We start from the raw sequence: 11,727 nt of genomic DNA, 5'->3' as shown, positions 1-11,727 counted from the left end.
TTTTAAAGTTTAGTAGGTCGGTAGGTGATAATAGTACTAATTTAAGGTAATAAATAACAAAAAGAACATTACAAAGAAAAATAAAGACACTACCTTTCTAGTAAGTATACATATATATATATATATATATATATATATTACAACAAAAAGTTATCACAGAAATACCACCTTATATCCCAACAGATCTCCATTTTGTTTAGCTTCTAAAGGTGGTTTCCATGACACTTCTATTTCAGTTGAGCTGAGGACTGACACTTTCACATCCTGAGGAGAGCCTGTGGGCACTATCATAGATAACAAAGCACACATAAAGTAACTGTCTTTACTATAAGTAATAATTCTTGTACACAGATTTAACATAATGTTATAGTGAGAGTACTGCATTACTGCTACACCAAATTTTACAAAAGCATTTTATGAAAAGCATGTCAGCAACTCTGTAGTGAAAATACATATGTTAGATGTAGATAAGAGACGGTTCAACGTATTTCTCAACAAACAACATCTAGTCAATAACAGTTTATACTGTACCCTACTGTCAAATGAACTTGAGTATAATGTCAATAAAATGTATGATTAGCATGAAAAGGAAACTTGCTGATATCAAATCTTGACACTTAAAAAAAAAAATTAAAAGTGTACTAAACACTGATTATAAGCTAAAACATGTTAGGCTAATATTTTCAAAGATAGCTGTATAGAACTGGAAGATTAAATAGATTACCCATGAACTTCAATTACTGTCATGTAAATTAATGATTGATTAGATTAAATTACATTAAGTCAATTAAAATGTCACAAAAATAGCCAACTATTCAAAATTAATGGTTTTTTTTATGCCAACTATCCAAGTAATTGAAATATTGCCATTATAGTTTCTCATTATTATTTTCAATTAATCAAGTTTGTTTAGCTTGGTAAATTTGTGCTCCCAATTATTACTATTTTAAGTTATTTGAACTATACAAGTCTCCAGTGAGAATAATTGATTACTTGAATGAGCCGATGATTAATCAGTTACCAAATTCCACAAATTGCCCAGCTCAAACAACATCTTACCAGCTTCTCCAACATAAACAGTTACTGGCCGGCTCGGTGGTCCATTTCCCTGGTCATTATATGCGTAAACCTTCACTTCATATATTTTATCTTGCTCTAAATTATCAATGGACACAGTGTCCTCCTTGGATCCAATGACCTGTTTATTTGGGCAGTCTGTGCTTTGTGGAACAGCATAGGTGGACACAAGACAGTACTCCACTTTATAACCAGGATTTTGAACATCTCCATTCCAGGCATTACCATCAATAGGCTGTGAAACATTGCATACAATATTCAACAGTTTTCCATATATCATGTACTTTCTATTTAGCAGATGACAAACAAGTTTATAGTACGACTAATTTTTATACTACTGTAATTAACACAAATTCAGTATTAAAAACATTATATTCATATATGTATATGTTTCATAAGATATAGCATACAGAAAAATTTACTGAGAAGCAAATGATTGTAAAACAACTGAAAACAATTTATTTAAACTTCATGTTTACTGTGCATCATTAAATCTAAACTGATTGCTTAATTTGGATGTTAATTCTTGATTTAACATGTGTCTTGCAAACTGAAATCCTGTCACTAAATCACAGCAGTTAACCTGAAGTATTTATGATTTAATATCCATGCAGTGTACTATACATGTTCATGTGTAATATCATTCTCTTTAAGAAATAATACAAATTCTAAAATTTATAATTAAAGCTGATCTATAGCAGATGTTATTCATTAGTCAAATAACACCAAGCACTAATTTCAAAACAAATAACATAAGGTGTTATGATATGAAGTCAATTATCTCTTTTACTGTGATCAATTACTTATATTAATTAACTCAGCATTGACAGTTATATAAAGTTATGCTTGCATGCAAGTGCTTAAAAAGTGACTGTTATATATCACTATACAATTATAATACTTGGACTTTTTTGAATGTTACTGAATACACTGATTACAACAAAATAATGTCAACTAGAATTGATCTGATTGAGATCGTGGTATTTATTTTCCTAAGTTATTAAAATCTTACTGATTTCAAGCAAGAATTTGCAGTTGCAAAATATACTTACTGCAGGATTTTCTTAATCAGAGAACTAAAATATGAGTTGTGGTCTGTGAAAGCACTTTAGTACCACAGCTTAAATAGCATTTAATGAGAATAATGGTTTTTGTGAGCAGCTTTAATGACAGGATTTCTTTTAGTGGTTATACTGCACATTCCATGTCTTTTGTTTTTTGTTGACAATACAAAAAATTTTGGGAAAAGTGATACAAAAATAATTGTTTAATTTTGAAATTTTTTTCAAGAAAATTATAAGAATTATTTAATAATTCACTTAATAGAAAAAATTATACATAATACAATGAGTCATCCACCCTAAGAAAGTTCAGAATAATCAAATTTCAGTATAAAAACACATTAACTCTTGAATGTTTTGCTTTATGGCAGGATTGGCTTATTTACAGAAATGAATTGAGTGCTTCATAATATTTACAGTCAATACTATTATATACAAATATTTAAAACTAAGAAATAAAATATTTCTAAATCAGTATTTCCCAGATAATAGGAACTGGAATATTTCACATACCAGCACAAGTATTTTTAGAAAGATTTATTAACCCTTTCATCCCTGCAGCCATTTTAAAATTCTTTTCTGCATATGGTGCTGCATTACATTCAAAATTTAATTAAACCACTTTACTATCAATGTATTTTAATGAAATGATCAAGTATGTTATAATTAAAATTTTTATATTATCTAAGTTTTTATTCCTTTATTTCAAAAAGAAACATTTAAAACAGCAATTAAAATTGCAGTTTTTGTGTCACGTGATCCGCTCATGGTTACAACCCTCAACTTTTAAGAGCTCTTATACTAAAAACTGAGTAGCTAACACAGACTGTTATGTTAAACAAAGTCTACTACACAGATCTATTTTATTGCCATCTGCAAATATTTGAAGATTTTTTTTTCCTCATAGGAAAACATAATTTCTTTCTTAGTTTAAAGCATTTGTGAAGTCGAGGCTGTGTTTGTAAGTGACAGTTTGAAGTTGAATGACGTGTTTATAAACCAATAGAAAGAGCAGGTTTCCCTCTATTTGGGTAACTTATGGAGGATACGTTAACATTGTATGGTTTTGCACTATAATGTGGAAATGAGGCTTAGTCCGTCGAGAGCCGTCTCCCTAGCGTTTGGCTATACTTTCTCGGCTTATACCTATTAGATTGGTATGGTTAAATTGCATTAATGTTTTTCTTTTATATTTAAGTTAATTATGTATTATTTGTGTTTTAAAATTCATATTTGAAAGGTTTAATAATTTTTACATGTTAACTTGCTGTTATCTGGATTGTGGAAGCTTAATAAACACAATGCATGTATCAGTTCCATCTTGTTTTTCAAATAGTCTGTCGAAATTACTTCATAGAGCCCTGCAAGTATCAGTTGACGTGTCATTATAAATACTAAATGATGAAGAATTTGAAAAGAAAATTAAAAATAGACTATAAGCGAAAATATAAAGACGTGAAATTACTCATAGGACGAGAAAAATAAGTTGTAAACCATTCTATACAAACATAAAGAACGTCCCTATACTATAATACTCACCTCCCACTATAATGGACTGACACATGTATACAAACAAAGAACGTCCCTATACTCTAATACTCACTTCCCACTATAACAAAGTGAGACATGTATATAAACAAAGAATGTTCCTATACTCTGATACTCACCTCCCACTATAATGAACTGAGACATGTATACAAACAAAGAATGTCCCTATACTCTAATACTCACTTCCAACTATAACAGAGTGAGACATGTATACAAACATAAATAATGTTCCTATACTCTAATACTCACTTCCCACTATAACAGAGTGAGACATGTATACAAACATAAAGAATGTTCCTATACTCTAATACTCACTTCCCACTATAACAGAGTGAGACATGTATACAAACATAAAGAATGTTCCTATACTCTAATACTCACTTCCAACTATAACAGAGTGAGACATGTATACAAACATAAAGAATGTTCCTATACTCTAATACTCACTTCCCACTATAACAGAGTGAGACATGTATACAAACAAAGAACGTCCCTATACTCTAATACTCACCTCCCACTATAATGAACTGAGGCATGTACACAAACATAAAGAATGTTCCTATACTCTAATACTCACTTCCCACTATAACAGAGTGAGACATGTATACAAACAAAGAACGTCCCTATACTCTAATACTCACCTCCCACTATAATGAACCGAGGCATGTACACAAATATAAAGAATGTCCCTATACTCTAATACTCACCTCCCACTATAATGGACTGAGACATGTATACAAACAAAGAACGTCCCTGTACTACAATACTCACTTCCAACTATAACAGAGTGAGACATGTATACAAACATAAAGAATGTCCCTATACTATAATACTCACCTCCCATTATAATGGACTGAGGCATGTATACAAACAAAGAACGTCCCTGTACTACAATACTCACTTCCCACTATAACAGAGTGAGACATGTATACAAACATAAAGAATGTCCCTATACTATAATACTCACACATCTCTTTAACTCAAGTTTACAGGCTTAGCTCATTGGGTACTTGCTCATATGGAGAATGATACACAGTTCAACAATACTTATGAAAACTCTGAGCTTTCTTAATGTACCTTCACCACAACTGGTAAGATTTTGTCCAATATTACAAGTATTTTGAACACAAGGAATGAGATTGTTTTAATTAAGTGTTTTAACTAAAGATTTGTTATTTTGGTATTGTAGTAACTTGCACTCATACTCTGAATATTTCAAGAATTTTAATCAATGTATAGTGCAATGAAATGTTTAAAATTAAAAACTAGAAATAATTTACATACCTTTTAACTTTTGTCGACCAATCTTAAAAGCTCTTCTTTTGGTTATATTCTTAATTGCAAATCTTTATGTTTTCACATATAATTTATTTTTAATGTTTTATATTCCTTTCCTATCCTTTACCATTATTATTTATATCAACACATGCCAACAGCCATCCTTGGGCAATATTACTGTATCAGTGACAGAGATACTTTAGTCTTAGGCCAAATGTTGTTGCACTTTCATACTATACTATGCCTCATTTGTTATTTGTGTTTAAAAATATCCCAAATAACATACAATTAAATAAAATATAAAACTAAAACTATATATTTAACTAACATACTTCTAGGTGATAAATAAAGTTAAGTGCTAGCAAGGATATCAATGTCATCAGAGTGGGTTAAAGTATTTGTAAGGAATTGTGCATGCCAAGTTAAAAATAACCATTGGGAAATTGTAGCTTAAAATGAGCTCTGTCTATTGGTTTTAAACATTTAGAGAAATAAATAACATTGAGTGTGAAATCATATGGCAATGTGTAGAAAGTGGGTGTGGCTTCTGTCAAGAGTTCCCAAGAGATATATTTCACTTTTCTCTGAACTTGCCCTAAATAATTTGAAAGAAGGATGTTTGTAAATAGAGCAATTAGTCTAGTTTCTGTCAAGACATTGAGATCTAGTGTACAAAAAGAATTACATAAATTACAGAGACTGAAAGCTAAGGCTTGTAAATGCTTGTGTGACACAGGACAACAAAACTGAAGATTAAGTTATTTTTTTTTTAAATTTATTTTGAAATAAGGGAAGCAAAGCAAAGATAAAAATACTTACCTCCCACTTTACTCTGATGGATGTTGGAGTATATGGAGTAACAGTAACAAATCGAGGAGGATCCTCTGGAGCTGTAGAAATTAAAAAACTAATTCACTGGGCATAAAATAAGAATAAATGAAACAAAAAATTTACAATTTGATATAAAGATTGTTTTTTCAAACTAATGTGTTATTTTAAAACTTGGAATTACTTAAATGTAATAGTTAACAATCATTTGATAAAAATCTCAACTGAAGAAAATTTAGTCTTTTGAAAACTTTTTTTTCAGATTAAATTTTTGAAGTTTTATTTGAGTAATTTAAATTACAAAACAAAAAGTGAACCTATTGTATAGCATTTTGTGCTATGGTAATTTTCTAGTCTCTAACCTATGTAAAAAAAACAAAAAAACATTTTAGCCAATCTGATTTTAATTTTATTATTGAAAGGTTTTTCTTGTTGCTGAAAAGTTGAGGTAAATGCATCATTCTCAGATTTATTACCCATATTTTTTTCTTTATTAATAGTCAGCAGAATGCTTGAGTTACCGAATTATTGTTAAAACTATGACTGGTGCCCAAAACACAAGTCAACATACAAAATGTTGAAACTCTTTACTGAAACTCTTAACACTGTACATATTTAGGAAGGAGATAAAGAATGAATAAAACAACTTTAGTGAATCACCTAGGTGAAGCATAAGCAAATAGTTGCTTTACTTATATTTCATTTAAGAAAACTTAAAAGTAAATTAAACACAATGTTGACCAGCAAAAAATATATCTATGAATTTGTTTTAAGGGAGTTGTAGGCAGAGAAAATTGTACTAGGTATAACCTACACCTGTATAATGCTGTCCACTTCTTATTACATTAAATCCATGAACTTTCTATCTTTTTTTTTGTGTAATATTTTTTAATATTTAGTAATTTACAATCAAAATACAATGATTTTAATCAATCAACTCCTTACCATCGGGAAGAGTTTGAGCCATTTTTGATTCTGGGCTCCAATTACTTGATCCAATATCATTAGTAGCTTGAATTCGAAACTTGTAACTTGTGAATGGCTCAAGACTGGGTGAAGAAAAAAAAAAATAAACATTTGAAGATTAAACTACAAATGGGGGATGTATATCACAGTTTTTAAAAAATAAAATATTTTTTGCACTAGGCAACAAAAACTGGCAAAAGTTCAAGGAAGAAAAAATATAGAACTATTAATGAAAATGTTATGTTATGTTTTTATGAAATAGTAGATTTATGGAAAAACAAATTTAAAACTAATTTCTTGAATGCTGTTCTTGAAACACTTACGTCAGCTTTACTGTAAAAAATACAGCTCAAATAACTGACATATTTATGCTTGATTAGCATTTAAATGAGAGAAATGTTTACAATGAAGATTTTATTATGTTTGAATTACAATGTGCAACTTGTATAAAATATGGCAATGAAAAGAACTGGAATTGTGTATTGTAGTATTATATATGGAAAGTGAATGTTAAATATTTAAAAAACATACAAAGTTTAAGATTTATTACCTCAAATTCTGAGTAAACAATGTTATTTATGCTAACAATCACTAATCTACCAGAACAAACAAAAAACAAACTGGGTTATTAAATTGAAAATTACATTTGCCAAAAGTCTAAAAATGAAAGGTTACACAAGTGGATGGGCAAGAAATGAAATGCTGGTGATTAATGAAACATGACTAGGTGTGCAATGAATAATCAACACAAACTCAACCAATAACATTCTATTATCCAAAACAGTGAAAATATTCTTCAATTATGAGTGACAAGCTCAAATGGCTAAACCACTGCTAAATTTCCACTTTTTACTCATTTGAATAAAAAGATGATGAAAGACAGGTTGCTTAGAAATAATAAATTAATAAACAGTGCATGTAATTTTGTATTTATTGTGTTAACTTTTTAATGCACAAGAAGCAACAATTTTCACAATTGTGTTTACAATTTCAGTTTCATAATAAAGTTTTTACTTTGCATTAATATGAAGTAAAACAGGCAATGAATGAATAAATTTAATTTTGCTTTTTCTTGAAGATTAGTTTAGACAGTATAATTTTAATACTTATTTTATCAGTTTTTTTAAAACAGCCATTTTAGAAACTAACAAAGTCTTAAAATAATTCTTCCGATAAGCTCAATCCGGACAATATTATACAATTTTACCATTAGTTTCTATCAACTTTGAACTCCAAACCAAATCTTGAATATTAGTCTTTCTACCATTCACTAAGGGACTTAAAAAAAAAAAAAGAAAACAAAGGGCCTTAAATACAAAGTCTTCATTTAAACCATGAGCTCATAAAATAATAACATTTTGAAATCTGATAAACCCCTGTACATTTAAGAACAGTGATTTGCTAGAACTGGTAAAGTTTCCAAGGTATCCTGCTTTCAGTTCCAGGTACATTTCACCGAATCATCTGGTTAAACAATATGAATGTTATAGTGAAATGAACAATAAACTAATACCCAATAATTTGAGTGGTCTTTTCTTCCGTACAATGTTCTTGTTAGTTCATGATGTTGAGAAAACACATTGGTTAAAAAAATCAATGAAAGACAAAAATAAAAAAAATCATATAATGTTTACCCTTGATGAAGAAAGGTCTTCCTTTCAAAAGTGCTAGAATTATAGGGTTTCTTAGTCTTGTCTTGTAGGTTACATAACATTTTTATTATCTCCATAATAGGTTTAGCATAGTGTTGTTCAGTAGTGATAATATGGCATTAAAATTGTGAGTGGAAAAGTGTATCACAGCTACCCACAGGATATTAGCACCAAACTTAACTAGGTATTAAAGTAACGTGCACAGAAACATTATAATCATACACATTGAACCTAGAGTTAAGTTCTCAGTTTTCTCTTACATAACCCACATTTTGAAAAAGAGTCAATACAAAAAATACTGACCAACAACTATATTAATTCTATGTTGTGTATTTTGAAACAATACTCTACCTATTGGGAAAATGTAATTTCATTATTGTGGCTGCCTTATCGTACCTTACAATGAGGTTTGTTTATAATATCAAAAACTGTTTTTAGTTGCAGCTCTAAGGCTAGTTACTAGATGTTTAGCATAAAGACAATTTATAAAACTTCTGTAATTTTTAAGCATTACTAAAGTATTCTGTACTTCATATTTGTGTTATAAAGAAATTTCTTCTACTTATATATATTGGAAAACATGAGATTCATATATAAAGATATATAATTTGTATACAATATACTGTAATATCATATATGTTTAATAACATTAAGAATTAAAATGCATCTGAGTTCACTTCTACAACTCTGCAGTACATATCACAATATATATATTTCAAACAAAACTCTTTCAAAAACATAAAGATAAATCAGAAACAGCAAATAAAACCTTAAATTTAATAACTAACAGAAGTATGTACCAATTTGCTGTGATTGCTATTAAAAAATGATAAGTAACCTTGAATGGTTTGTAAAATGGAAAAACAAAAATTGACTTATTTTAAAATTTTAAGACAAAAAAATAACAAACCAAAGTTTCAGCTTACTTTACAACAGTGTAGCTATTCATCATAGGGTCTACTTTGAATGGAATTGTTTTCCAGCTAGCATTTCCTTCAGCTACTTGAACAGTATAATATCGGAGTGGCGCAAATCCATCTCGACCTGGTGTCCAGCTGAAAGTGACCTGTCGAGATTGAATCTGGGAGCTGCTAATTTGTGGAGCACTTGGTGCTTGAGGAGCCTCTGCAATTACAGAAATAAATTAAACTCCACTGACTTATTCCTAAGTTACAAAATTATTAAGAAAAAAGTAAATAGGAAACAGATGATGATTTAAAAGTTCTCATAACTATCTCTCTCTCTCTCCTGTGATTCATATATAAGCAGACATTGGTGATTGTGGCTCTCCATCTTTCTTTGTTTTAAGCTAACTGAATGATGTCATTGTCTTTCAGTGCTGGGTTATCAATCCACTTCCACAGGTTAGTAATGTACTTTGTTTTTTGCTTTCCTTTGCCTCTTATACACATCCCCATAACACTGAATTATAATATTAAAAATTCAAATTTTTTAAAGTACAGAAGCTCAATCTATTGTCTGTATTTTTAGCTGTGATACTATAACTGAAGCAAGTCCTTAAATGTTGACAAATTTTGTTCAAATTTCATGTTAATTAATCAACATAAAAATGCATAAATTCAGTTAATAAAAGAAGTTACTTAATCTATTAGCCATATTTATAATTAATGTCCTTGATCTACGATTTTATTATGATATCTACTTTGAATGTGAAAAACAAAATTGTTATTTTTCATGTAATTATTACTTGTAATGTCAAGGCTAAATCATTATTTTTTGTTTGTTTGCAACTTAATATTAAGAAAAATATTGCAATTAAGTATAAGGAATTTGTTTTAGAATTCATGATTGCATGAGTTGGTAACAATGCAGTTAGTTAGATATGCTTATAAACTGAATACATTCTGCAATGCTAGTCAATCAGTTTATGTTTAGAGGACAAGTTATCCACAAATGTTTGAATTTACAAATTGTATGTATAAACTTTAATCTTTTCAAACTTGCAATTTTCAACATGAGATCTTTTTTTCCTCTGATTGACAATGACTTTATACTACCTTTATACAGTTTACTAAGTACAACATACATTGATTTAGGTGTTGGTCTTACAAGTCATCTTCCTCATTAAAATTTCCATAAAAAAAAAATCCATATGCAGAAAAACCATGACAAAAATTCCAGGTTTATTCATAAAACTTAAAATATTAATGTATTTCTGATGGAAGAGACAAATCCAAAAATATTTAGGGCATTTGGAAAACATTATATATAAAACATAATAAGAAAAAGTTTAAATTTGAGTAATACAAATATAAATCCTATAAACATAAGCTATTTGTTAATTGAATATGTTCTTAATGAAAAATTGAAGAGATGTATGAAAAAAGAAGATATAACCTATATTAAATACTGCAAGAGAACAAAATGTAAAGGACATTTAAATGACACTAAAATCAGATTCAGTTGGTAACTAAGTTCTATTAATGGGAGTGAATGCCAAATTAGCAGAATAATCACAATATAGTTCAATTAAGTTTACAGTAGAACATACTTTCTATCTTCTAATGTAGTTTTAATTATAAAACATTGGAAAGCAACTCCTACTAATGGGAGTGAACACTAAGCCAAATACATTTTCATTGCATGTGCGATTGAAAACTAACCTCTATTATTAGTGGTCAACACCGTAGCATGGGCAGTTTTTCCCCATCCTTCACTTGTTTGAGCAGTTACAGTGAAATGGTAATAAGTCTCTGGATCAAGATTAAAGATTTTCAAGGTTCGTTCAGTAGCAGCCAAATCTTTTGTGGTCGTTCCTTCTAGTGAGCTATTTCTTCGATAAGACACTCTATATGCAATTATTTCACCATTTGGATCCTCAGGAGAATCCCAGATGAGTCGAACTGTTGTTGTGGTAACATCCGGGAATGAAATATTTGATGGTTCACCAGGTACTAAAGGAAAGTTAAACAAGTCTTCCTTTGTAACTGACATAAGTGACTCAACTACAATATTCCTCCAAAAACTACTTAAACAGTAAATTCTCATTCACACTTTATAATTAACAACAGTACTTGAATATACTGCATTCTTCAATGGTTTTAAAAGAAATTAAAATAATAATTTTTCTGATTGATAGACTAGATGCTGAATAATTATATATGGAATAAATACTTGTTCAATCTAGAAATAAGCCACACTGTTTTAGAATCTATCAAAAAAATCCAATAACTATATGATAGACAAGCTTGGAAGAGATAAATTTGCTGTAATAATCAGACATGTATGCAGACATTAAAAATACTCATCATATATATATATATATATACACACACACACACACACACACACACACA

General features: G+C 29.3%; 1 protein-coding gene across 3 annotated transcripts in view; it reads right to left on the bottom strand.

The window, feature by feature from the left end:
* Positions 1 to 11,727, bottom strand: part of LOC106468067 (protein sidekick-like) — a 110,911-nt gene that overhangs the window by 28,773 nt on the left and 70,411 nt on the right. For all 3 annotated transcript variants that reach the window (XM_022396372.1, XM_022396373.1, XM_022396374.1), the window contains 6 exons: positions 11,035 to 11,325; positions 9,337 to 9,535; positions 6,738 to 6,841; positions 5,784 to 5,854; positions 1,060 to 1,312; positions 169 to 284 (listed from right to left, as the gene is read on the bottom strand). In XM_022396372.1, the coding sequence (XP_022252080.1) occupies positions 169 to 284; positions 1,060 to 1,312; positions 5,784 to 5,854; positions 6,738 to 6,841; positions 9,337 to 9,535; positions 11,035 to 11,325 (1,034 nt within the window). The remainder of the gene's footprint in view (positions 1 to 168; positions 285 to 1,059; positions 1,313 to 5,783; positions 5,855 to 6,737; positions 6,842 to 9,336; positions 9,536 to 11,034; positions 11,326 to 11,727) is intronic.

Source organism: Limulus polyphemus, unplaced genomic scaffold (assembly GCF_000517525.1).
Source record: "Limulus polyphemus unplaced genomic scaffold, Limulus_polyphemus-2.1.2 Scaffold2855, whole genome shotgun sequence".
NCBI classification, from domain to species: domain Eukaryota; kingdom Metazoa; phylum Arthropoda; class Merostomata; order Xiphosura; family Limulidae; genus Limulus; species Limulus polyphemus.
The sequence above is the reverse complement of the archived record's forward strand: the minus strand, read 5'-3'. Positions and strand labels throughout refer to the sequence as shown.